The sequence below is a fragment of the Eschrichtius robustus genome, chromosome 8, assembly GCF_028021215.1.
Source record: "Eschrichtius robustus isolate mEscRob2 chromosome 8, mEscRob2.pri, whole genome shotgun sequence".
Lineage (NCBI taxonomy): Eukaryota > Metazoa > Chordata > Mammalia > Artiodactyla > Eschrichtiidae > Eschrichtius > Eschrichtius robustus.
Genome location: NC_090831.1, coordinates 2,614,903 through 2,639,825, shown reverse-complemented (window position 1 = coordinate 2,639,825; position 24,923 = coordinate 2,614,903). Strand labels below are relative to the sequence as shown.

General features: G+C 48.3%; 1 protein-coding gene across 15 annotated transcripts in view; it reads right to left on the bottom strand.

Moving 5' to 3' along the window:
• Window positions 1-1,934: 1,934 nt before the first annotated feature.
• IKZF1 (IKAROS family zinc finger 1) overlaps window positions 1,935-24,923 on the bottom strand; it is a 77,795-nt gene continuing 54,806 nt past the window's right edge. For 2 of the 15 annotated variants that reach the window (XM_068549853.1, XM_068549854.1), the window contains 5 exons: window positions 22,854-23,114; window positions 17,070-17,237; window positions 12,719-12,844; window positions 9,801-9,935; window positions 1,935-2,644 (listed from right to left, as the gene is read on the bottom strand). In XM_068549853.1, the coding sequence (XP_068405954.1) occupies window positions 1,935-2,644; window positions 9,801-9,935; window positions 12,719-12,844; window positions 17,070-17,237; window positions 22,854-23,114 (1,400 nt within the window). The remainder of the gene's footprint in view (window positions 2,645-9,800; window positions 9,936-12,718; window positions 12,845-17,069; window positions 17,238-22,853; window positions 23,115-24,923) is intronic. The other 13 variants (XM_068549855.1, XM_068549856.1, XM_068549858.1 and 10 more) reach the window with 13 other exon arrangements.

The following is a 24,923-nucleotide window of genomic DNA, read 5'->3' as shown; positions in this document are numbered from 1 at the left end:
GATGCTGGGACGCCATCCTTTCCAGAAAACTCAAATGCACCTGAGAGGGTATGTTTCTGAAGACTGAAGAGGGATAATTCGTTGATAGAATTTATCATGCATCCAAAGGAACAGGAGTCAGGCTCCAGACTGCTGACGGGGAACATTCTTGCAGGGCTTCCAGACCCTTGAAGGCCCTTCCAGACCCTTTGGAAGGCCTCCAGACCCTTGACTGGTTTAGAATTCGTTTAGAGCAGTGTTCTTCACTAGGGGCAACTCTTGTTCCCCAGGGAACATTTCTGGTAGTCAACTCGGGGTCTTACTGGCATCTATCGGGTAGTGACCAGGGATGCTGTTAGCCTATGATGCCCAGGGGAATCCCCTGCAACAGAGTATCCAGCCCCAAATGTCAAGAGAGCTGAGCCCAAGAACTCAGGATTTAGATGAAATGCAGAGGTGCTTGTGCACAATTTTTCCTGTTTCTTCATGGTCACCTTGGACATTTTTGGCGATGACAAACACTGGAGACATTTGAAACTGTACGCCCTTCCTGCTAGATGGTTGAGATGGGTGTCCTTAATGATAGCATTACCTTCCTGGTTGGGATTAGAACCCACGGACACCTTCGTGGAGCTTCACAGAGCACCTCTGGGGCCACCTGCCTCTGTCCTGTTGGACCTCGAGTTCTGGTCACGAGATGGTCCCCAGTCAGACGGGTGCGTCCTGCCTACGTGGATGCAGGGTGCAGCTCTGTCCTTACAGGAGAGAGTTTCAGATGGTTGGAGAGTTTAGTTTCAAACAAATAGGTGTTGTGTGTAAGCAGCATCTCCCGGACTTCACCTGTCAAACTTCCTTGAACCAAAAATGAAGGGTCATTCTGAATCCTTCTTTTACGGATTTTAAAATGAGAATAATATACACAGCGAGCAGGGTAAGAAATGTACTGACGGTAAGAAATCCAGGCCTGGGGCTGCAAACAAAACATTAAATGAGGTCTAGGACGGGCCTTCTGCAGGGAAAATAGCCTTCTGGTCATAGGTAGAACCCAGCGGGGAAGGAGTACAGAACCAAAGAAATGAGTTTGGAATTTAGAATAAAATTTTGGTTTCTGGGGGATTTTATTATCTGAACGTTTCAAAAGGAATTAAGGTTCAAATTTCAGGACTGGTGTTAAAAATGTAGTGATAGATTTTGGGGGGGGGGCCCTTAAAAGTACCGGTATGAGGGAGCAGAGGACAGTAGTCCCAGGTGCCCCAGGGGAATAGGAGTTCATCCCATGTGACAACAGGCCTCGGGAGGCTTAGCTGTGGGCTGAGCAACCTCACGGTCTGGAAATCGAGAATGAATCCAAAGGCTCTCCCATCCCTCCCTCCCTCTGCCCTATGGTCACTTTTCCCCAACAATGTGCAGAACTTGACTTAGAATCATATCTTTGTTTAGAACCTGTGGCCTGTCTGCCCTGGATGCACGCAGCTTCCGGCCCTGCTGTAGCGGCACCTCACCCCCAGGGTCAGCTCACGACCACAGCTCAGGGGCTGCGCCCACGGCTCCTGGCACCTCGGAAACCCCATCTGGGGCATGAATCCCATGCTTAGCACGGAACCAGCTCATTCCTTCCGGGGCTTCCGCCTGTTTTTATAAAATTCTCTCCGAAAATGACCCATCATTTGGAGGACAGCAATTTCTAGGAAGCAACAGGGGAGGGGACTTCAGCCAGCGGTCTACAGAATTGTCTAGTAAGAGAGCATTTCGGGTGCTCCGAATGGAACCCAGCATCTAACAAGAAAAACTTCTTGTTTTCAAAAGCCAACCAACTCAGAACAAAACGAAACACGACCTAGAGGTCAAAGCACAGCAATCGGTCCATCCCGGCTGCCCGCGCAGGGGCTGGCGCGGGTCCTGGAGGCTCTTCCTGGGGGCGGGGCGCGGTCCGCGGGCGGGGGTTGGGGGGTGCTTTAGCTCATGTGGAAGCGGTGCTCCCCCCGTGTGATGTGGGACGAGAACTCGTAGCGGTCCTGGCTGTGGTAGCCGCACATGTTACACTCGAAGGGATCTCGGAAGCCGTGGCAGCCCATGTGGATGGTGTACATGACGTGGTCCAGGAAGAGCACGCGACAGTGTTCGCACCTGTACACCTTGAGGGTCTCCCCGCTCGTGCCGATCACGCGCAGCGCGTCCGCGGGGCCCTCGGAGGCCGCGCGCAGCACGTCGTAGGCCGCGTGCTCCTCCTTGATGGACAGGCCGTTGCGCGCGTGAGGGTTGAAGTGGTTGGTCAGGTAGATGAGGCCGCCCCGCTGCTCCTCCGTGTTGCTTTCGGTGTCCGTGGAGTCTTGGCAGCTGTTGCTCGGCGACGCCTCGCGCTCGGAGGACGCGGACTTGGCCTTGGAGAGCAGCAGCAGGTTCTCCACGGCGCCGTCCTGGGCCGAGTGGTTGGAGCGCGCGGGGCCCTCGGCGTGGGGCTTGTGGAGGTGGTACATGGGGCTGAGCACCGGGACCACCTCGGAGCTGCCCGGGGGCGTCTGCACCAGGGGGCGCAGCGACTCGGCCCCCAGGTAGCTGATGGCGTTGTTGATGGCCTGGTCCATCACGTGCGTCTGCATCATCTCGTTCTCCTTCTCGTAGCCGGCGCTGCCGTCGTAGGGCAGGTCCGACAGGCACTTGTCCCCTGTGGGAAGCGGGGGACAGTCAGAGAGGCCCGGGTTCCCTCCGCGCCCGGCGGCAAGAGCTGACATCTACACCTGCGGGGGCACCTCCAACATAGGGGAGAGCTGACACATCTCTGCCTGCGGGGCACCTGGCACGGGGCTCTGCCCGGGGTCGGCGTTTAAACCAACTTGTCTGGACAGATCAGTAAATGAGTAGGGCAACCAAGGATGGTGTGCCAATTTAAACAGCATATATTCAAACGGAGGAAACCAACACTTGTGTCTTTTACTCCGGATGTTATAAACGTTTTTATATTTAACATTAATATTTAAATGATGAATTTTCAATATACTGTTCTAAGAAATTTACCATGGCTGCTTAATTTATCAAATTTATTTAATTAAAACATAATTATATGATTACAACAATATGCAATGTACTTATTTAAAATAATATTATCTCGTATGTTTTAAATTCCTATCTTTAATACTCTAGAATAAGGCTTAATCAAAAATACGAAAACTGTATATTCTTTACAGTGAAATGGTATCAGTCTTCTCAGTAGCACAAAGCTGGCTCTGACTTGCGTGAGAGTGGAAAGCATCATCAGATGGCCGGCCTCCGCATCCTGCCTGGCCTCTAATTCCACTCTCGCCTCTCAGCTCTTAACAGCACCGAGCCTGTGCTGCAGAGTCATGTGGTGGAGAGCCGGGAGCAAAGCGAGGAGGCCCCAGGGGTGACATTTACTTGTCCTTTCAAACAATTACTGAGCATGAACGATGCCCGAGGAATTGCTGTCAAGGACTTGTCAGCAAGCTTAGCCTCAAGAAACTTAAGATCTGATACCACGGTTTGTAGAAGGCAGCGAGCTCGCTTCCCCTGGAAAGGGGAAATTTGAGAAAAGATCTGACTTCTTGTAATTAACTTTCGAGTATAAATTTTCACAATGAAATAAAATGAATATACTTGAAGATACACCTTCTCGATATACTGGTTCTAAGCTCAGTAGGAAACCATGGCTTCATTAGCAAATTCATTAATGAACTGTCTGCCCTCATTGTCAGGGCTATTGATTCACTTGACTTTCAGCGGTGGTTAGTTAGTTAATAAGTCACAGGACGAGAGGCCATCCACAGGCAGGTCTGAATTGTTTACATTTCGCCCCTTGCTCTGTTTCTTTCCTTCTCGCAACACATCTCCACCAAGCGTCCACCCTGGAGCAGACAGGAGGGACGGAATGGCGAACAAGTAACAGTGGTCCCCATCCTCAGCAGCCCACGGGGGAGGCAGACGTTAACGCATGATCACATGCAGTGCATCCCTGTCCGAGAAGTTGCATGAAAGAAAAGGAAGGCTTGCTACTGGGACCTCATGATGCTTTCTAGTATGATGAGGCATATTCCTGACAGTTATCAATGGTCACAGATTTTTTAAGGATTATTAATAAGTCTAGGAAGTACGGAGCAGTTTATCCTTCTGTTGCTAAGAGCTAGCTGCAGACCGTGAAGTGTGTCCCACAGGGGGAGCAGCAAGAGGATACCGAGAGGAGAGGGAGACTGGAGCCTTGAAGGGATGGGTGAAGGTGGCCGGAGCCCTGGGCGGATCAGTAGGCTGGGTAAACCCCGCAGAGACTGTGTCTGAAGGAAGACAGAAAGGTCTGAAGGAAGGAAGCACCCTTCTCGGTCACTGGCAGGAGGCAAAGGTGAGGAATGCCTTCCGGCTGCCCAAGGGTCCAGGTTACAGCTGATGGTGGCTGGTGAGGCTGGTGACAGCAAGGATCCCCACACCTCCCACACGGATACCTGACATCACGGTCTGCAGCTAGTTCTTAGCAACGAAAGGATAAACTGCTCCACAGTTCGTAGACTTATTAATAATCCTTAAAAATGTCTGTAACCTTCGATAACTGTCCAGGAGTATGCCCCATCATACTAGAAAACATCATTAGGTCCCACTTCTTGCTTTGTTAGGGATGTGTATCATATAGCAGTCTGGCTCTCATTCATTCAAATCTGCTGGTGGTCAGGAGTGACACATGCCCTGACAACAGTACAATGTGACCCTTGGATGACACAAAGAAACTTGTCAGTGGACTGCCACGCCCTCTGCAGAACTGGAACAGAATGGAATTTCTACACAAGTTGGGTGGCAGGGATCACAGAAGTGGTGTTTCTCCCCATTTAAGGTTAGAAGTAATTGAGTAGCATTACAGAAACCACGTGATTTTTTTTTCCTGTTTTTGTGTCGAGGTGCCAAGTGTCTGGTTACATTAACCTCAGAGGAGAAGGAGTCCCTTCTGGCTGGTATCTCAGTCTATACCTCCACCAAACCTCAGCAGGGAGGGGAGGGGAGTGGACTTCACGGACAATTCTGATACATATAAAAGTGCTTACAGCTCCACCAAAAATGGTGCTTTCCCACCTAATCATCCTGTTTCTCCCAAAGTCATGGTTCTGTGGTTTCCTAAGCAACCATTTAAATCTGTTGTTTTTAAAACTGGGTATCAACAACAAAAGGATGTAGGAAAAAAAAAAAACCAACATATATTTCAGACTCATGTGGCATATTGAAACCACCCACAGAATTTCTCTTCCCTAATATTCCACAAAGTGAGAAAATCCCACAACATTCACTTTGGCAATATGCTAAAGAAAGGTACATAGTCTAATGAAATACATGTTTATAAAAAATCAAGGACCAAGGAAAGAAAATTCTGGCATGAGATACATGGCAAAGCTTGGCTGTTGATCTCACTTACAAAAACCTTAAGTATGAATCAACAGAATCTTCGGCATTTTCCCTAATATCCTCATATCCATAGAGAATCAATTCAAATAGGTGTCTTTTTCCACTTCTGATCAAAAAGTAGTTAAAACCTCTGCTAACGAGACCAGGTGACCCTGGCCAAGTGAACAGTGAGGCTGGTTCTCTGGATGGGAGACAGGAGTTAAGTCCTCAATGCTGTGCACTGGGAGGAAACAGCCCAAAGGACCAGAGCAGCCCCCTGTGGGAAATGTTCCCCAACCAGGTACAGTACAGTGATAACTGGTTTAGGGCATTTAACCAGGTCTCAGAACGAGGGAGAGAGGGCAGAGAGGAGCTCTTTTAACAAAGACTGCACTTTGCCTCACCTGAACTCCCCCAACCCCATCCTTGGCATTCTTTCAGGATTGAGAAAAGTCAATAGCTCTCATAGGAAAAAAAAAAAAAAAATCTCAGATACAATAGGAAGAATGTAGACATGTCAATCAAACTCTATCAGCCCAAGCTGAATAAGCAAGATGAAAAGAAAAGGTCATGGTTACTGTGAAGATATTTTCTAGCAAGACAAGGGAAGAAAGGAAGTAAAACACAGACCACTAAGCCCATCCTAGGGAAAAGTTTAATTCAAGGAAGAGAAGTAATGTCTCATAATTGCTTTGTGACACGGATTCAATTAAAAAAGATACTGAAACATGGCAGGCTAAAACAACAGAATAAGATGAAAACAGAGATTTTAGATCTCAGGAAACAAAATGAGGTCCAAACAGTATTATTACAGAATTAATACATGGATGAGAAACATCAAGTAATAGAACATAAAATACAAAAAATGGAACTACTGATATAGAGGAAAAACACAAGATAATAACAGTGAATAAATGTGAAAAAGCCAAAAAAATAAACTTAGAGAAATGCTAACAGATATGGAAGACAAACTGTCCAACATAAGGACACCTGGTATCTCTGAATAGAGATCACAGCAGATGAAACAAAATGTATATTTATAAAAAAGAGAATTTCCAATAAATAAAAGAGGAAAGAAGGGAATCCCCAGATTAAAATGTCAGGAAATTTTTATTCAGAATGCAAAAACACCAAGACACATCCCAGCTAGGGTATTTAACTTTTAGGTTAAAGAAAAAACTCTTCAGGCATTCAGAGAGAAAATGGAAATCTTGCCTTCAGTCATGATGGCAAGATCTAAAAAGTTCTCAGGGGAAAAAAAAGAGCGACCAACATCACATACTCGTCAGCATGCTCTTCAAGTAGAAAGGCAGCAGGCAGACATCCTCAAACACAAAACAATTATGAAAACAGAACACCTACAGAAGCTTCTTGAAAAGAGTGGCATGTAAAGTCCAATCAATTAAGAGATCACTCTAAATAAATAGAAATAGTAGTAGAAGGGCTGGGTCTGAGCCTCTCTTGAGTGCAAACTCGGAGCTCTTTCAACCCCACCAATACCCTGCCAGCTTGTATGGTAACAGCTGCATTCCTACACACTCTTTCTGAATTTATGTACAAGATAGACCGCTTCTAGAGGTTAGAGGTCCATCTCCTTTTTAATTTTAGAGATGGACAAACCACAAGTTAGGAGTGGTTGATGAAAACCCCATCAAGTTGACATGAGGGTAAGGTAGTCACCTGGGGGCCAGAAGAGGCATTATTTTAGAAATAAATTGCCAATCACCAAACTCTTGGGGAAACACCTAACAGAACACATAGCCAGTTCTGAGCCCTTTTTTCCAATCTCCACTCTACCATCCTTGTCCTACTGTCTACTGTTGTTCCCCCCTGGACCCTGCCACTTCTCCTGTGCTGTCCATCTCTCCCCAGGGACTTCTTTTTACCTTAGCTTTGCTTGATCAGACAGAGGGGTTCTGGTTTTGTTTATTTATTTATTTATTTTAATGCAAAAGCATCTAAATCTCAATACAACACCTAAATTGTGGTCTCACCCGCGATGGCTACTGCGGAGTTTCACAGATAGTTATTTGAAGTCTCCGTAAGCTGCAGGGGCTGAAACGCCCATTTATAAAGCCCTTGGCATCCCTCACTTTCCTCACCTGAAGGAGGAAGTGGTACCCAGCTCCCCAGGGCCTGTGACTGTCAACAGTCCTCGGGCACACTTGCTGCTCCATCTCTCCTGGTCGCCGCCCCCAAGCCTTCTCCACACGAGGCCTCCAGGGAGGAGCCGAGGGGCCCCAGGCTCACCTCAACCCGGTGCTACCTGAAATCTCACCCCCAGCAGTCGGTCCCCCTCTGCTCAGGAGACATGAGGCCTCCCCCGCGCAACAGTCTAAAGGCTCAGGTTTGTGTGGGCGACTCCCCAGACCGCGTCTCCAGCGGGTGGTTTGCAAAAGTGTTTTTTAACTGAATCCTTCCTCCCCCGCACCCCTCCCAACCCCCAGCCTATGACAAGCCTCTACTTAAAACCCGATCAAAATGGAGCCTGTTTTAAGTGTCAGAGAGAGGATGGAGCCCAAGAACTTGGCCTCCTGTTGGTCCTGCCCTCCTCCTGCAGGACAGCAGCTGCCCCAGGCCTCACTGACCACTAACCCCGTGCTGGACCCATGCCCCCTCCCAACACACGTTTCCCAGGCTCCCACGGGGCGTCACTCAGAAAGTCCTTGAAAACGAGCAGATCAAACACAGACTCTATCTTTTCCCAGAACCTGCCAATGGCACATGTGTCTCCATGACTCATGATTTCCATCCCCCAGTCCTGGCACGGCCCCCATACCTCCCTCCTTCCACCACAGCCCCACCGTCCTCACATTTCCAGTCAACCTTTGGCACTCGAGCTCTCTATTTTCCAAGATGTGGCTCCAATCAAAAACACATCAATGCTCTCTTCTGCCTACTGCATTGAGGCTACATTTCTCACGTTGGCATTCCAAGGCCATTCACCTGTGCCCAGAGCTGACTCGGGCTTTACTGTTAAGGCTTCCCTGAGGGTCCGTGAGTCACCCCGGGACGCGCCCTGCTTGTCGGACGTGTCCACACGTCACCCTCCGGCCCCCAAACAGCATCACCATTTCTCTGTATTTGTATCCATCTGCCTAGAACCCTCCTCCATTCTTCCACGGTCAAAGATGTGTTGAAATCCTCTTCCTCCCTCTCCGTGACAGGTCACTGTCAGCTTCACAAGCTTTTACTGATCCTCTTCCCTGGATGTGACCCTCCCCCCTGGTAGTCCTCCCTGGACATGACCCTCCCTCCCTGGTCCTCTTCCCTGGATGTGACCCTCCCTCTCTGGTCCTCTTCCCTGGACGTGACCCTCCCTCCCTGGTCCTCTTCCCTGGACGTGACCCTCCCTCCCTGGTCCTCTTCCCTGGACATGACCCTCCCCCTGTGATCCTCCTCCCTGGACGTGACCCTCCCTCCCTGGTCCTCTTCCCTGGTTGTGACCCTTCCCACATGATCCTCTTCCCTGGATGTGACCCTCCCCCCCAGTCCTCCTCCCTGGACATGACCCTCCCCCCGTGATCCTTCTCCCTGGATGTGACCCTCCCCCCGGTCCTCCTCCCTGGACATGACCCTCCCCCCCATGATCCTCCTCCCTGGATGTGACCCTCCCCCCCAGTCCTCTTCCCTGGATGTGACCCTCTCCTCTATGTTCTTCTTTCTACATTATCTTCATGATATCATCTTCACATTGAGGGCTTCTAAATGTTCTCACTTCCTTGGTGTTAATCTATGTTCATAAAACCCTGTGAGATACGTAAAGAGTGGAACCAAGGCTGGAGAGTTTGACTAATTTTGCCAAGGTGACAGTGTGTCTGTGAACTCACACCCTGAGGCTGGGTCCCCAGCCCAGAGCCCTTCTTCCCTCCCGCCTGCCCAGGTGTCATCCTTCTTGAACTTCCAGTGTCTGGGCTGGATGATGGCTACACTGGACGACAACCTCCTAGGGAAAGGGCTGCCCTGCCCTGAAAACACCTGGCACAGGTAGACAGTCAGAGGTATCTCCTCGCTGGGCACCTCGCAGGCCAGTTGCCCTGCAATTCTGCCCTTTTAGCCTTCAAAGTAGCCCATGTGGGGAGCATTATGAGCTTCCTCTGAAAAATGAGCACCTGAGGCTCAGAGAGGCTGCTCTCCGGGCCATGCGCCCCCTGCCCTGTGCTCACTGACAGGCCACCCCCAATGGACACAGAGCGTCCACAGGCAGATCTCACCGAGCGCCCCAGACGCTGCAGAACCACCTCTAAGGACAACTCCCGGGAGAGTATCTGTTATTTTTAAGAAGCCTATTGGAAAACCATTCTGAGATATCTGAGAAATGTTAAGCTTGCCAATGTTTGCTTTTTAAAAAATGAGATATGTTTTCCTTTCTTCTACCCTCAACTAATCACCATCTAAAGCACCCGCGTGGTTGTTCTTTTAAGAGACAGGAAACATTTAACTCTTACCAACAAATTTCTGAGGCATAGAGCTCTTACGTTTGGCGACGTTACTTGCTAGTCTGTCCAGCACGAGTGAGCGCTCCGATCCCATCTTGCACAGGTCTTCTGCCATTTCACTGTGATTAGTTTCTTCTTTAATGACTAAAGTCAAAGACAGTTAGAAAGACCAGTTTAGAAATACTTACGGTGAAAGGATTCAGTCTCATCATCCAGTGTTAAATATGACATGTGTTAAGTGTCTACAAGAGCCAGGATCTTCACGGAGATTATTTCTAATCTTCCTAGCAACGCTGCCAGCCAGATGGAGGCTGACCAGAGCCGCCTGCTAATGACACCTGCCTTATCCCCCAAGACCAGGGAATAAGCGCCACCACTGTCCCTAGAAGCTGAACTGTGATTAAGTAATTGTGTCCCTTTGACAAGTCCTCTTAACTTTTCAAATACACCCCAATCCACTAATTCAGTCAATCCTGACAGCAGCCCTCCTGAGAGTCAAAGAACTCTCAGCTAGAAATGATCTAAGGGTCGGACTCTGCCACAGTGAACAGAGGTGCAGGAGAAACCTGGCCACAAAGATGCTGCAGCCAATCCTGGCAACATGGGAATGAACTCAGAGCTCCTGGACCCTGAACGCAGCAAACCGGAAAATCAAAAAACATGCACTGTAGGAAATCTAGAAATTGTGGAGGTGAATGTTGATCTAGGAAGTGTTTCTAGCCAACCTGTGCTTTTCTATGTCGTCCCTTTCTTTCCATAATTGAAGACACAGCTTTGTATCCTGCGTAACCATCCGTGTTGTAGTTTTTATGGTTGGATTTTTGGAAATATCGCTCTTTCATCCCCCTGCAATTTCTCCTAAGGTATAAGAAGCTAAAAATGCAAACTGATTGTCTTCCAAATGGCTAATCTATTCTTCCCACACCGATTCTGAAAAGTCCATTGAAATCCCACTGTTCTGTGATTCTTCCTTTTTCAGATGGGACAGGCTGATTGATCACAGGGTCTCTGGAAGGTTTATCCATTTCTACTATTGATTTGTCTGTCTATTCTTCAAAGAGGTCCAGATGACAGCTACATTTGAATACAGCATTAGACATTACTCTTCTTTTTAAAAAATGCCGTTTCCCTCATTTACTTTTCCAGATACACTTTATGACATTCCAATAAGATTGACACACCAATTTCATGCTAAAACCATGCCGTGATCCCAGAGGACACAGGTGCAGTGTCCAGGCCTCTCTCCCCGTGACTCCTCCATGTTTTCTGGCCCCAGTATTGTTTGCTAGCTTTCTTCATCATGGACTGTACATGACCTGCTAAGATTATTTCTAAGCATTTTATGCCTTCATTGTTTCATGATGAACGCCACTTTGAAAAAATATATTTCAAATTGGTTATTATCGCTGGTAAATGAATTTTTTTAGCCTTGGAAATGTGGGTTTCTTATTAAATGGGCAAACGTAACAGCCCCCACCCTGATTTATAGAAGGGGTACCCATAAAATCCATAGAATTCAATTGTATTGGTAGTATTTTTGATCTATCAAGCTAATATGCTTCCCAATGTGTCCATCCTTCTCTGCAAAGCCGGGCCCGTGGCCTGTCCAGGGCGCCTACAGCACCTCAAGCTGGGTTTCCTCTCTGCCAGGCCATGGGGCCTCCTGAGATCCTCCGAGACAGCACAGTGAGGGGTCACGAGCCCGGAGCTCCCAGACCACTGACTCTTCTGCCATTTGATGCATGTCTCTCTAAGCTTGTAACACAATCTGTGCACCTAAGGCTCAAGGGAACCTCATGTTTTCCACAAAGACATTAGGAAATTATGACAGATGACCAAAAAGCCTTTTCCTAAATAAAATCATATTCAGAAAAATTAAATCTTTGCTACATCTCATAAGCTAGGCTTTGTCTGTACCTAAGCCCAAAGAATGGCTCCAACCTAAGGGGATGGAGAGGGGAGAGCCTGCTTAAGGGTCCATCTGAGTGCTCATGGGGGCTGGTCCTGGGAGGCCCGGGAGGGACGGGTGTTGAGAAATGCACAGAGGGCACAGGTCAACCAGCCCAGCACGGCGAGACCCCCACCCACTGCCTGCCCGAGACCTGGTGTAGCCTTGCAGGACTTCCACTGGCTTTTATGGACCCTCAACCAGCACTAACTCCCCACGAGAAGCCGTCTCATCTGAGTACAGGACAGAAAGCCATCATGAAGGATCCCAAACCACCTGATCACCAAAGGGAATCAATTTGCATCTTAGGACTAAATGGATCTACACTCTCTCTGTTTACATCTTTCACTTTACATTATCTCAGATCAGAGCCAAATGTTATCTCGAGATGCAATACCCAGCGAAGCATCAGAGCACATGAGGAAAAAAAGCAAGCTTCCCTTGAAACCTATGACAGCTGCAAGACTACAGACAGTCAGGGTCTTCCAATCATCCCATGTTCCAGGCAGGTGCAGACACTGATGAATGAAAACACGGCCTGAAAGCTCTTATTTGATCCACTTCATGAAAAAATCATTTTTAAAACCAGATTTCACATCTTATTTTGATGACTAAGCACAAAGAAGCAATCGATACTCCAGGTTATAAAAAACAAAACAAAACACCAAAAACCAGAAAGAAAAGAAAAAAACCCAGACTTTCAAGGGTCACTACGATCTTAGAAGCTTCCCCAGATTTCGAGAGGAAGGGGTTTCAAGGTCACGTGCTCCCTGGTAAGAGGAGGTCTTGGAAAGCTGGGAAGCACAGGGCACTCCTAGTGAGAGTTCAGCAGCCAAAAACGTCCCTCCATCCCAGCTGTGGTGGCTCCCGGGCCTGTGCTCTGGTCCAGTTGCATCCCAGCGGGCAGGGGGCCCTCCTTCCCCCCAGCTGGGGAGGGAGGGGGAGCCAAGGCCAGGCAGCCTGTGCCCTCGGCGCTTACCTGGGTACAGTGTGCCTGGAAGGCCCATGCTTTGCAAGTAGTTGTGGCAGCGCTCTTTGTGTTCCTCTAAAGAGCTTCGCTGTTTATAGCTTCGGCCACAATATCCACATTTGTGAGGTTTACCAACTGCAGGAGACACAATGGAGTTCAAGACCCCGATTAAATAGCGGCCATACGTGTCATGGGAAGGCATGCAATACACTTTTTACCAAAAAGGCAAAAAACCCTCTGCTCTTGAGGGCTAAAAGCACTATGGGCTCCATTGAGTTGACTGAATTTAAAGATGTGAATGCCTAGGGGTTTCCTGATTGTACCAAGAACTCCTATTACCTTTTTTTCATTTTAACTTGTTCACTGCCTAACAAATTCTCTTCTACTTAAATCACAAAGTCTGAACTTTAACTGGAGGAAACCAACCACTGCAGTGTTATAACAGGGATGCCCGACAACAGGGCAGAGATGTGAGGAAGGCCCGAGCTGGCAGGATAATATACAGACTCAGCTCCAAAGTTGGCCTCTTCTCCATGGCCACACCGTGGGCCAGGTCCGGAGTGACAGTGGCGCCAGGTCTAATGCAACCAAAGTGAATTCAACTCCTAGACTAGTGCGAAACAAATACCTTGAGGTCTCTAAGACACCACAGTGGATAAATAGACTTTAATGAAATGAGCATTTTGTTTCCAAAATATATTTTCTTGTTCTAACCTGGAAAAGCTCTGTTTTCTCCCCAGAGACCTTTAGGGATGGCATGGCTTCTAGATCAGCCCTGTCCAACAGAATTTACTATGAAGAAGGAAATGTTCTCCACCTGTTCTGTCCAATATGGCAGCCACCAGCCACGCGTGTCCACTGAGCTTTCGAAGTATGGCTCGCGCCACTAAGAACAGAAGTTTGAATTTTGTTTAATGAATTAAAATTAAAATTTATATACCACATATGGCTCGTGGCTACTGTATTGAGCAGTGCACTTCTATACAGAGTTTAGTTCTTCCTGAATTTTATTGAGTGGTATTTTAGGAAAAGAAGACTAGCACAAGTTCATATCATGCCTAAGTTTAAAGATTTTAATAGCATTTTAGGAGATAAAATGGATAAAGGATCTTCTATTATTTATACACTACAAATTTCCATCCTAAAGCCAGAACCTTTTAGTTCCTTCTCATATTGTTAGATTTCACATATTTGAGAGTATTATGTCAAAATCAATGCCATCCAAATAGGAATGTTTGCTGAAACGGCTTAACCAAATCTTGTATTGGTTAAATCTCTTCCTTAGGTGAACAGAAGCTATGGTTTAAGAAGACTAAGATGAAAACCAAAATTTGACTTCTGGAACATTTACTAGAGGGAAAAAGGGATCTTTTTTTATCTGGAGAAAGTGTGGTATCCCTAACATCAGAGAAACAACACTGACATATACAATGTTCCCTAAAACCGCACGTTTTATTGAGTATGGCCTTTAGAAACTAATAGAATATAGATAACGCACTCAATGTCTTTTCCTGGAAAAGCTACAGCTTTAGCAAATTTCCATACATATAGCCTGGTGTCTGAACACCCATTTCTGTCTGAGTATATGGTTGATTTTAACTCTGGAACATAAGAAGTTCATGAAAGCAACTGAACGAAAGTATATCTTGAAGTGTAGTCCACTATTCTGCAGGAAAGAAGGTCTTTAGCCAAGCTTGCAATTTCCAAAGAAAGCAGAGAAGAAGGGAGGGGGACCCTTCCTCACCCTTCCAGACTACCCAAGCCTCTCTTATCAGTATGGGACAAATCCGATAGCTGGAATCTCAGGCCACCACTGGTTGCCAGGGAAAGCTACCAGGTTGATGGTGGTTTTTAGCGGAACGGGGGTGTGGCCATTTCACAATGGACTAGAACGTGACCATATTTGGATTTGCAGACAAAGACTGAAGTCCTCATTTCATTCTAGTGAAATCATCTTGTAGAACCTAAGTCACTGTCTTTTTTTTTTTTTTTTTTTTTTGCAGGAGTTGTGTGCCTGTGGCCCTTTCCAATGGCAGAATCACCAGCAGCCCTGGATCAATGATGGTTTTCTCACTACAGTTTTGTCTACTTGCTCATCGGTGGATCCCTAATGGAAACAAACTGTGCAGTGAATCCCTAATAGAAATAAACTGTCCAAAGTCTACCACTGTTGTATATAATCAGCCATACTTGGAGCAGGATACCATCATGCCTCAAATGAAATAAGCAGGCGTGGAGCCAGAATAAGCTAAAATACTGCACTCGATATTTCTAACTTCACCATAGAACTGACACGCAGGAGAGACTTCTGTTGCCAATCACAGTGGCCCAGGGATGACAACAGTATGGTTGGTGTCAAGCGAAGGCTGAGCCTCTGTGTTTTCCACCAAAGGGGATATTGTGCACCCTACAACTCTAACGCAGCATTACTGCTAACTGTGGTGATGTCACCTTGACTCCACATGAAGGCCACCTGCGAAGTGTCTCTGCCCTAGACCCCCTGGTAGGCTCTGCACACAGACGGTGTCACTGTCACATCTGAAGCCTGCAGAGACGCTGCAAACCTCCACCGCTGGGGGGACGACACATGTGCTCCTTATTATCCACACGTGTAAGCACCTGCGAATGCTCACTGTCACGGTGTCATTATCCCGCTTTGGGGGAACCGCCTGTCTTCCTGGCCCCTGCAGCAAAGTCCGCCCCAGCCCTCAGCAGGGCCCAGGCCCCACGGTCACCCCCACTGACCTCTCCTTGTGGAGAAGCCACTCCTTGGCTTCGTGTGGCTCCTTTCTCGGAAGATTTTGAGAAGCTTTCCCACACCATCCCAGTTTTCTAAGAGCATTTGGGAGCCTCCTCCACGCTGATGGTCAGGAAGGAGGTCAGAAGGAGGGGAGATGACCGGGCCGAGCATCTGAGAACCAGAGCTGCCGGGACCCGCCACCCCACTGTCCCTGTGGCCTTCCGCTGACTCCCTGCAGGCACCACCCACCAGAGGAGGACCACCTCCCCACAACACGTGTAAATGCCCAGCACCTCCCTTTCCAGGGCCACACGCTCACTGGGAACTTTCCCGAAGGTGAGCCTAGAAACTCGCCCTGTGGCTGGGCCCAAGCCCTGCCTCCTCCTGGATGGACACCTCCCGCCCGAGACTGACTGTCCCCTCCCTGCGCTCCCGCTGTCCCCTCAGAGGCTCACACCACGGTACCCGGCACACACTGGGGCTCTGCCATCTCCTCCCCGGGGTGCTCGGTAAATGTGTGACGAGGAAGTGGTCCCAACCCTGGCATCAACTACACCCGTCACGTCTGGGGGAGAGTGGTCTGAGCGCAAGCCAACCTTCCCCAAGGACACACAGCCCCTCCTCTGGTGGAGGCGCCTCGTGCTGCTGTCCTGGGGGCGTCGGGGGGAGCTGGTCTACAGCCTCTCCCTCTCCCACCGCAGGTCTGGACAGTCCGGACAGTGAGCTCCCTGAGGGCAGGGGTGAGGGCCCATCACCTCCTGCTCTCGGGGCTGGGAAGGACGTGATGTCAGATGCCCCTGTGGGCTGGCGTGCTGGCACAGCACACAGGCCCCACCCCGTCTTCCTCTGACCTGGAAGATTACGGGGCCACTGGATCATGAAACACCAAGGAAGCTTCTCCGGGGGCAGAAGATCCAGTCTACTCAGAGGTGGATCTGTGCTCTCAGGCTGGAGCGCTTCGAATATTGTGGGACATTCTCGCTTACCATGACCTTGCTGAGACCCTGATTACTCAGGATGCATTTACTAAAATCTCGCAACAGCCCCAAACTGGCCTCTCCCACGGAGGCCTCGGCTGGCCTCTGGCGTGACCGTTGCACTTGGGACCAGTCGGGAGCGCGCCCCCAGGGAACAGGCAACACCAATCAGGACAGAATCACCTTATCTACCACCTTTGCAAAGAAAAGTAGCCCCATGATGACCCCTGAAACGCTCGGCGTGAAACAGTAGCGAGGGTGACTTAACAGTCAACACTGAGAGACGTATTTGGAAACCTGGGGGCGTTAGCAGCACACTCAGGACAAGTACGAGCTGGCAAAATCCTTTAAAAGAGAAACCCACTTACCTGACACCAGGGAACGAGAAGGCCTCTTTTGAAATACTCTACCTAAGATGACACGTGTGCATGCGTGTGTGTGCACACACGCACACATGTGTGCGTTAAGTTTCCCCACCCATTTCCTCCGGTCCGTTGGGAAATCAGAGCACATGGGGGAGGGCACTGCTGTCTCCGTCAGGTGCAGCCGATGCCCAAGGGAGCGGTGTCCTGGGAGCAGGGCATCCCTGAGAGGATGCCAGGCAGTCCCCAAGCCAAGCCCCGCCTGCGCCCGGAGGACCTACCGGAGTGCGTCCTCAGGTGGCCGGTGAGGGCGTCCCGCCGGCGACATGCGTAGTTGCAGAGGTGGCACTTGAAGGGCTTCTCACCCGAGTGAAGCTTGATGTGCCGGAGCAGGTTGCCCTTCTGTGTGAAGGAGGCCCCACACTGGTTGCACTGGAAAGGCCGCTCTCCTGCGGGGACGAGAAGGGAGCCGGTGAAAGCGGGACTCAGCGCTGGGACGAGGGGAGGACGTGGCGAGAAAGTTGTTTCCCGCGGGCCCGGTGACTTCCACCGGCTGCAGGTTTGATAGAACATGAGGCTTTCAGACTCAACCTGCCAGTTCCTTAACGCTTCACTGCTTGGGTCAATTTGATCTGCAAATCTAATTTTTTTCCCCTAAATCAGAATGGCACATCACAATGCAAATTCAAACTCATTTAAATAAAGTGACTGCAACATTTTGTGATGAAGAGCCACTCTTCCTGATCAGCAGTTTTGGAATAAACCAATATCCAATTTTGCGTGTTGTGGCATTTGGTGGGGCTTTTAATGTGGCTTTTTTCAAAGGGTCTTTAAAATATGCCACTGAAGCAGCAAAATAAAAAGGAAACTCATTAAAAATGCATTTCAGGATCACAAGTTCATTTCAGCGTTACATTCTTATATTTAAATGAAAGGCACTTCATTATAACAGTTATAATAACTTCTTTTCATTTACATTTTCCCTGTATTTTCCCTTTCAATTTCTTCTCCATTACCTGTCTGTCCCTATGCAGGCAAATCAGGAAAGAGACAGACAGAGTGTGAGGGTGGGAGAGAGAGAGAGAGAGAGAAAGAGAAAGATTGAATAAAATGAGAAGTTGAGAAACTGGAGGGAAGGTCTGCACCGTCCAAAGAAAAGTCCCGAATCTCCCCTGGTGCTGCCTCAAAATCTGACCTGCACTGAGGTTTCTGGCTTTTTGCTTTCCTCACAATCCTACAACCTGGAAGCTAGTATTGATCTATCCATATTCATAGAAGACAGTTATATTTTCAGTACAAATATTCTAAGAGGTGCAATTTAGTTGTCATTAGGAATTCTTTCAGGGGTGGCACTGCTGGAGTGGTGACAAAAACAAAAACAGCAAAAAAACCACTGGACCCTCTGCTGTGTGTCAGCTCATGTCCCCAAACTCTGAATCCAACAAAGGAATAAACAGGCATCTGTACTCAAGAAATATGCTATTGAGTAGTCATAGGTCTCAGAATCTAAAATCGGTGAACATTTTTATTTAACTCTCAATTAAAAGAGGGATATATTTGTCATGTTTAAGTAAGCATTAAAGCTCTTTTAAAAACAAATGCTTTTTTTTCCTTTTTTGTTTAAGAAGAGCTCTGTATGACCACAATATCTGGTGTTGAGATACCATGAAAATGCACTTCCTATTAACAATTTTTTCTTCAGAAAGAAGAATGTGTTAAAATGTACAGTCAATTTTCCCAATAGGCTCGCATGATTTTGGTGAACAAGACAGCACTTAGCAAAAGCGATTAAGTAGAAGCATATCTGGTACTCTTAAAATCTACACCAGATTAAATTTAAAAGTCTATATTGGCCTCTGGATTTCATGACTACCATCATTCTTAATTTTAACTGGGCAGGACAGATGTGCTACTGGAAACATTGAAACTACTTTACAGTGATATTCAATTATAGACCATTTGGAATCTTGACACTAACCACAATATATTCAGAATTTTCCCAAATCTAGATCTAGATTGGACTTGGCTGAGCAGAGGAAGCCCAGCAGGTGGGAAGGTGATTATAAAAGTAACTAACTACCTAAATCTCTGAGTTAGGAGGCCACACTGGATGAGACTAAAATAGCTGATAGCCAGGGAGCCCCGAGGAGCGTCCAATAGAGATTGTTAATTACCTGCTAGAAACACTTCTGAGCCTTCACACACACACACACACACACACACACACACGTGTGTGGCTGCTGTCCTTAACTCTAAGCAGACAAAAGAAGGAAGAAGAGTCCAGGGCGACCTCGCAGGGGAAAAGCTTCCACCCACTAGCTCTGGCAGGGGGACCCTCAGGCTGGCTGTTCTGAAAATGCTCGTGACAAGGATGTGGGCCACTCTTGGTGACCAGCGTGCCTCAGTGTGACCCCACACATTGTGAAGCCTCCCCTCCGTGCTGACGAGGTGCTTGCTGGGCTCCTCCTAAGGTCGGCCGGGCCAGGGTGAACACCGGCTTGGACCCTGCCGTCCAGCCAACGTCTGTGCAGGGCAGCCAATCAGCAGAGCGAGAAAGGACAGATCCGTACAGCCTTGCGTCCCTTCTGCAGAACAGGGCAGGCAGGAAAGACAGGGGCCGTGTCTTTGAGAGTGCAATCTGTCTTCTGATTTGAGTCATCGGCTCTCGTGTATCCTGCTGGGCCTGGTGTCTTAACCCTGCTGGCAAGCTTTCCTGGAAATCTATTTGTTTCTGATTGCTGTGCTGGCATGAATATGTATCACAGGGCCTGGGGCCTGGAAGACAGCGTTCCCTGAAGTGACAACACAGAGTTCAACTCAAGGTGGTTTCCCTTTGGAGGTGTTAGCAGGAAAGGGATCAGGGCCCCGGAGCTGGCCGACAGAAGGCAGCCCACGATACCTGTGTACTTCTGCTGGTGAGCGCTTGGCCCCCGCACGTATACGGCTGATGGTAGCCAACTTAGACCAAGTTCCTCCAAGGCTGTATTCCCTTTTATTTAATTGGGATGAGGGCTTTCATATCATTAATTCAAAATTTAGTTTTTAATCCCAGCAACTCTATAATCTGTCATTTCAGAGACTCCCTGTAAGAAATGTCTGAGCTCCTTTTCATAACTCAGTTGGGCAAAAAAGAAAGTCTCCACGGATGCCCACATCATGAAATTTCTGACCCTATATCAGAAGAAAGTGAATTAAAAAATACACTGAACTACAAGGTTTCGCTTGGGCTTATTGCAGCTGTACCTTGGAGCAGTACCCAGTGCGATGCCGTGTTTATAACGCATGGTGACTCTGCCTTTTCGCCTTATAGCTGGGAACAGAGTGGGCACAGGGCCGGACAGAATAACCATAATTCAGACACTTTTCTTGATGCTTCCTGTTAAAAATCCCATCATTTAGAATCAGATTACTGCTCGTTCCTCTACCACTACCCTCCCTCTGACTCTCCCGTGAGCCCTCAGAAGTTGGTGGGAAAGTGTTACTATGACGCTTGAGTTTAAAAAAATGAAACTGAGCAGCAAAACTGTGGAAGTGAAATGGTGTCATCAATGGACCACTCATATAAGGGCAGCCCTGGCCCCTCTCGGAGGTGGTGATGTGGGAGATTGCCCCGGACAGCTGCAGTCCTCCAGAAGGAAACCCCAGTGCACCCATCCCACTCGGTGACGGCAGGTGCAAGTCCTGGCTTCTGGGGGGACATTAGGTGGAGCCCAGGCTCCCCGACGAAGGGTCCCCTGAAATGGCACTGTTTCCTGCCCACTATTAACTGCACGTCCCACCACCTACGGATGCTCTGGGTCCCTGCTCCAGCTCCCAGTGTCCTCTGGGTCTGGACCAGAGTCTGCATTTTCACAGGACACCCCAGTGATTTATGGGGACTTGACGTGTTAGAGAATTCAGGACAGGGTCGGTGATTAGCAAAGCATGTCTTTCTGATACATTCCACTCCGATTCCAGGAAAGTGGAAACCTTCTAGCATGTCTATTTATTCAAACCTAGTTTGGCCAAACTATTTCTATATCGACCTATGACTATATTTATGCAAAGTGGAAAAGCATTATGAAAGCAAATCAGGAGTTCCTTGTTTTGTTTTTTTTTTAAATAAAAGTCAAGGCAGGAACCATAAAACTGATGGTCTCTATGTCCCTCTTTCTGGAATGAACTTGTTCTGTAAGCGAAAGACTCTGCGTGTTGGCACCTACTTGGCCCGTAGCCACTATTTGTGGGCAGAAGTGGGCAGCAAACAGCCGGTCTACTCTGCATACCTATACTTGGCGGGTTTATTCATTAAATGCAATTATTCTTTTTATCAGGGCAGGCAGTCATTATATTTTGGCCATTTAGTATGCCAGCATTTCATTCAGTTATCAAATAGTTATTGAAGAGAACTTTCACCATATAGTCAGGTTTTACATGAATTAGCAGGAAAGTAATTCATTTGCGAGGTCTATTCCTCCATCAGGAATGAATTCATATGGGTCCCGGTGTATCTTGTGAAGGGTCTCTCACCACGTAACCTACCTTCACGTTAATTTCCACCTCATTACAAAGCGGGGAGCCTGACTATTCTCCTGCGAGCTTCCCTATTCTCCTGCGAGCTTCCCTTGGGGCTGGATGTGGCGGGGACATTTCACTGGATAATTGGAGGATTAAGAGGCACATTAGGAAACGCAACGTTTGCTAAATTGTAGAAGTTAAGTTTTTACCGAAAATGAATGTTGATTGAAATTAAACATATTTTACGGTTTTCCAGATGTATGACAAACAGAAATTATTTTGGGAACTGCCTGATTCAAATACAAAAATGACAACTCCACAAAGGTCCGCATTTCCTGACAACCCAGCTGTTTTGCTCCATGAGTTTTCTGAGTTCCTGCTTCAGTTCTGATCATCAGACAAGCGTTGGGCCCCTGGGGAGAATCACAGGAGGCTGCGATCTTCTTCCTGACTTGCCTGAGCCAGCTTACAAAACCCACTCTACCTCCTCAGTCTGCTTTTGTCGGCTCGTTTTTCTCCTCTTGTGGAGAACAGGGGCACACGCTGGCTTTATGGTGACCTAAGATGCCACCCACCGGGGCAGCAACAGCTCAGGGTATGTTTTATGTCCAAACTTTCAGTGACCACTGGAGTTGGCACATTTATTGTGTTGTTTCCACCTTTCGGGCAGAAGGGTAAAGTTTCTGTTCAATTCAGAAGACACCTTACGCATGCAGTTTAGGTAAGATGTGGCCTGTTAACATTTTATTTTGAAGACTGTCTAGTGCCATTTGTGGTGACAGCCCTGGTGGGGACAACCGTGACTGGTCACCCACCAGGACTGTGCACCCCAGGGGATGTGGACAGGGCAGAACAGAGACCCTATTCCTCCAGCCCCCAATGTGAGAACATGTCAGGGGCCTGGATGCAGCCGTCAGACACAAGATTGTCTGCATCCCTTCATTTCTGGACACAGAATACTGTTTTCTACTGCCAAAGCCTCCATTGCCCCGTCCACTAGGGCAGGGGTTTGGGTATTAAATTCTTTACCAGTTTGAGATAGAAACTAGTGGCAACCAAACCGTCTTGGTGGGAGTGTCACCTGCTGGAGGAGAAGCCATCTGCAGACAGAACTCTTTCTGGAAGACTAAATTTTGCTGCTATTCCATCATCCAACGAATGTTTCTAAAAATCAAGGCTTGTCAGTTTGGATACCCCCAACCTGCATATTTGACTCATGGTTTCTCAGTGGAAAACTGGAGGAGTAGATTTCAGTGTATCAGTCTCCTCTTATCTTGCTTTGTCTCGTTTTTTTAAGGGTGAGCTACCTGACAGCCCCACCGCCAATATTTAGAGAGTATGCTCTCAGGCCCTCGTCAGAACTTGCATACCTGTTTCCTTTCCCTTTTTGTTTATGGCTTTAATATATAGGATCGAATTGTGCATGTTTGGAAGCACTTTTCTGAATACTGTTCCCAAATGGGGAGGCTACGCCTCGCTCAGGACCCTCAGCCGGGAAGGGCCCTGTCCTCTGCGACACCCCGTGGGCCCCTCCGGGCCGCCGAAGGAGGAACTCCGCCAGGCCTTACCAGTGTGGCTTCTTTTGTGGACCATGAGCACATTGGGGCCGATGCAAATTATCCCACAGACATCACACTTTAGTTTGCCGTTAGGAAGTCGAATGCCCCCAGCTCCTGACAAAGCTTTGCTGCCTTGGACACCGTGGGAGCCATTCATTTTCTCTCCGGAGGCATCGAGCATCCGTAAGTCCTCCGCACACTCTTCCCCATTCACTTCACAGGCACGCCCATTCTCTTCATCACTCTGAGTCTCTACTTTAACATTACCAGCTGAAAGAGACAATACAACACAGGGGGCCGCTCAGTGTCATCGCAAAAACAGAACAGAAGAGCACAGCAGCAGAGACAACCCGGCGGGAGCGGCACCTTCTAAACACAGGTTCCGGGCGGCTGACACCAGGGGACAGTGGCCCGGGCTCTGGACCCAGCGGCCCACAGGGGACTGTGATACATGGCGGCAAGCATCACGGGTTTGGGACCCTTGTCTGCCCTCTCTGTAGGTCCGAAGGGCAGACGGTGAAAATGCATGGAATTTATAAATTCTCGCTTTAGACTGGGTGTGTGTGTGGGGACCTCTATGCAGGGTAAGGTCACCGGGTCCGCTGTGACAGCCTGGGCCCCTCTGGAGTGACCTGAGGCCAAGCCCGACACCCTGTGAGCCAGCAGACCCCTCACGCCAGAAGGTGAGTACTGAGTACTGATCGCGTAGCCCCCCCAGGTGTGGGACCATGTTTGGCAAAACCCCCTAAGAAGCACTTATCTAGCCTGGAAAAGTCCCCTTGAGCATAAGGATAAGCATAAGCTACCTTTCCTTCGTTCATGTATTAATAAACGTGCAGACAAAGCTCAGCAAACACGCGCTCAGATTGCTGACCAAAGATTCCTGAAAGAGTTTTGTTTGTTTGTTTCTTCGGCACGTGATCGCTCTAAACCCTTTTTATTCCATGATGAAAATAAAACCTGTGTCCTAAAGTAGTGCCATGATTTCTCAGGTTTCTTCCAGTTGCTGAAGGGTTGACCAGCCTGGATGGTGAACGTAACAGATCTGCACTAGCTTTTCAGAAAGTAAGACTCGTGTGTGCATGGGGGTGAAGGGCTCCTGGTAATAGTACAACAACAACTGTCCACTCTGCATTTAGAGTCATTATTTCTGCCATTCATGTATTTTTCTTGGTAAAGAAGATAGTCATTTGGTTTGCGTTCTTCTGAAACACCAACTGAAGATGGATGGCTGAATCCGATATTGTAACGACTGGGAGAAACTGCAGTTACACTGAAAGCCCTCACGTTCCTCACAGTCTCTAGAGATGAATAAGAGGAAGCTGGTAAATTCTGCCGAGTAAAATAATCAACGGGATCGACAGTAACCACGGCTACAAAATCTTTGATCGACATTGTACATCAGTGGTTCTCCAAGTGTGGTCCCTGGGCCAGCAGCACCGGCATCTCCTGAGAACTTGCTGGAAGAGTAGACTCTTGGGTCCACCCGAACCCACTGAACCAGAAACTCTGGGGGGTGGGCCCTGCCCTGGTCATTCTTCACATGAGCCTCCAAGGGATTCCCATGTACACTCGAGTCTGAGAAAAACTGTGCTAGTAACACTCCAAGTTCGTTTGACTCAACACATTTTGGAAGCCCAGAGCCCAGACTCTGGAATCAAAATTCCTGGTTTGGAATCTCAGCTCCACTCTTTATAAACTCTGAGATCTTAGGCAATCCTCATCTGTAAAAACGGGAACTATCCTCACTAGCCCAGCAGGGGCTTTGAGAGGATTTAGTGGGTAAAGAGATGTAAAGTGAACTTAGGCCAGTGACTGGCCTGGCAAATGAAAGCACGTTCCCATAGAGCCGTCCCCTTGAGGGGGCTCCCTAGGAATGTTCACGGTACCTGGACCACATGCCAGGCACTTTAACTGCCCTGTAATGGGTAACCCTCACAACGGCCCTATAAGTGAGGTGCTGTTATCCTATTTTACAGTTGAAGACGCCCAGGCACAGAGAAGTCGAGCAACTTGCCTGAGGTCACACAGCTGGGAGATACTGCAGGCAGCCTGGCCCCAGTGCCCACGCTCCTAACC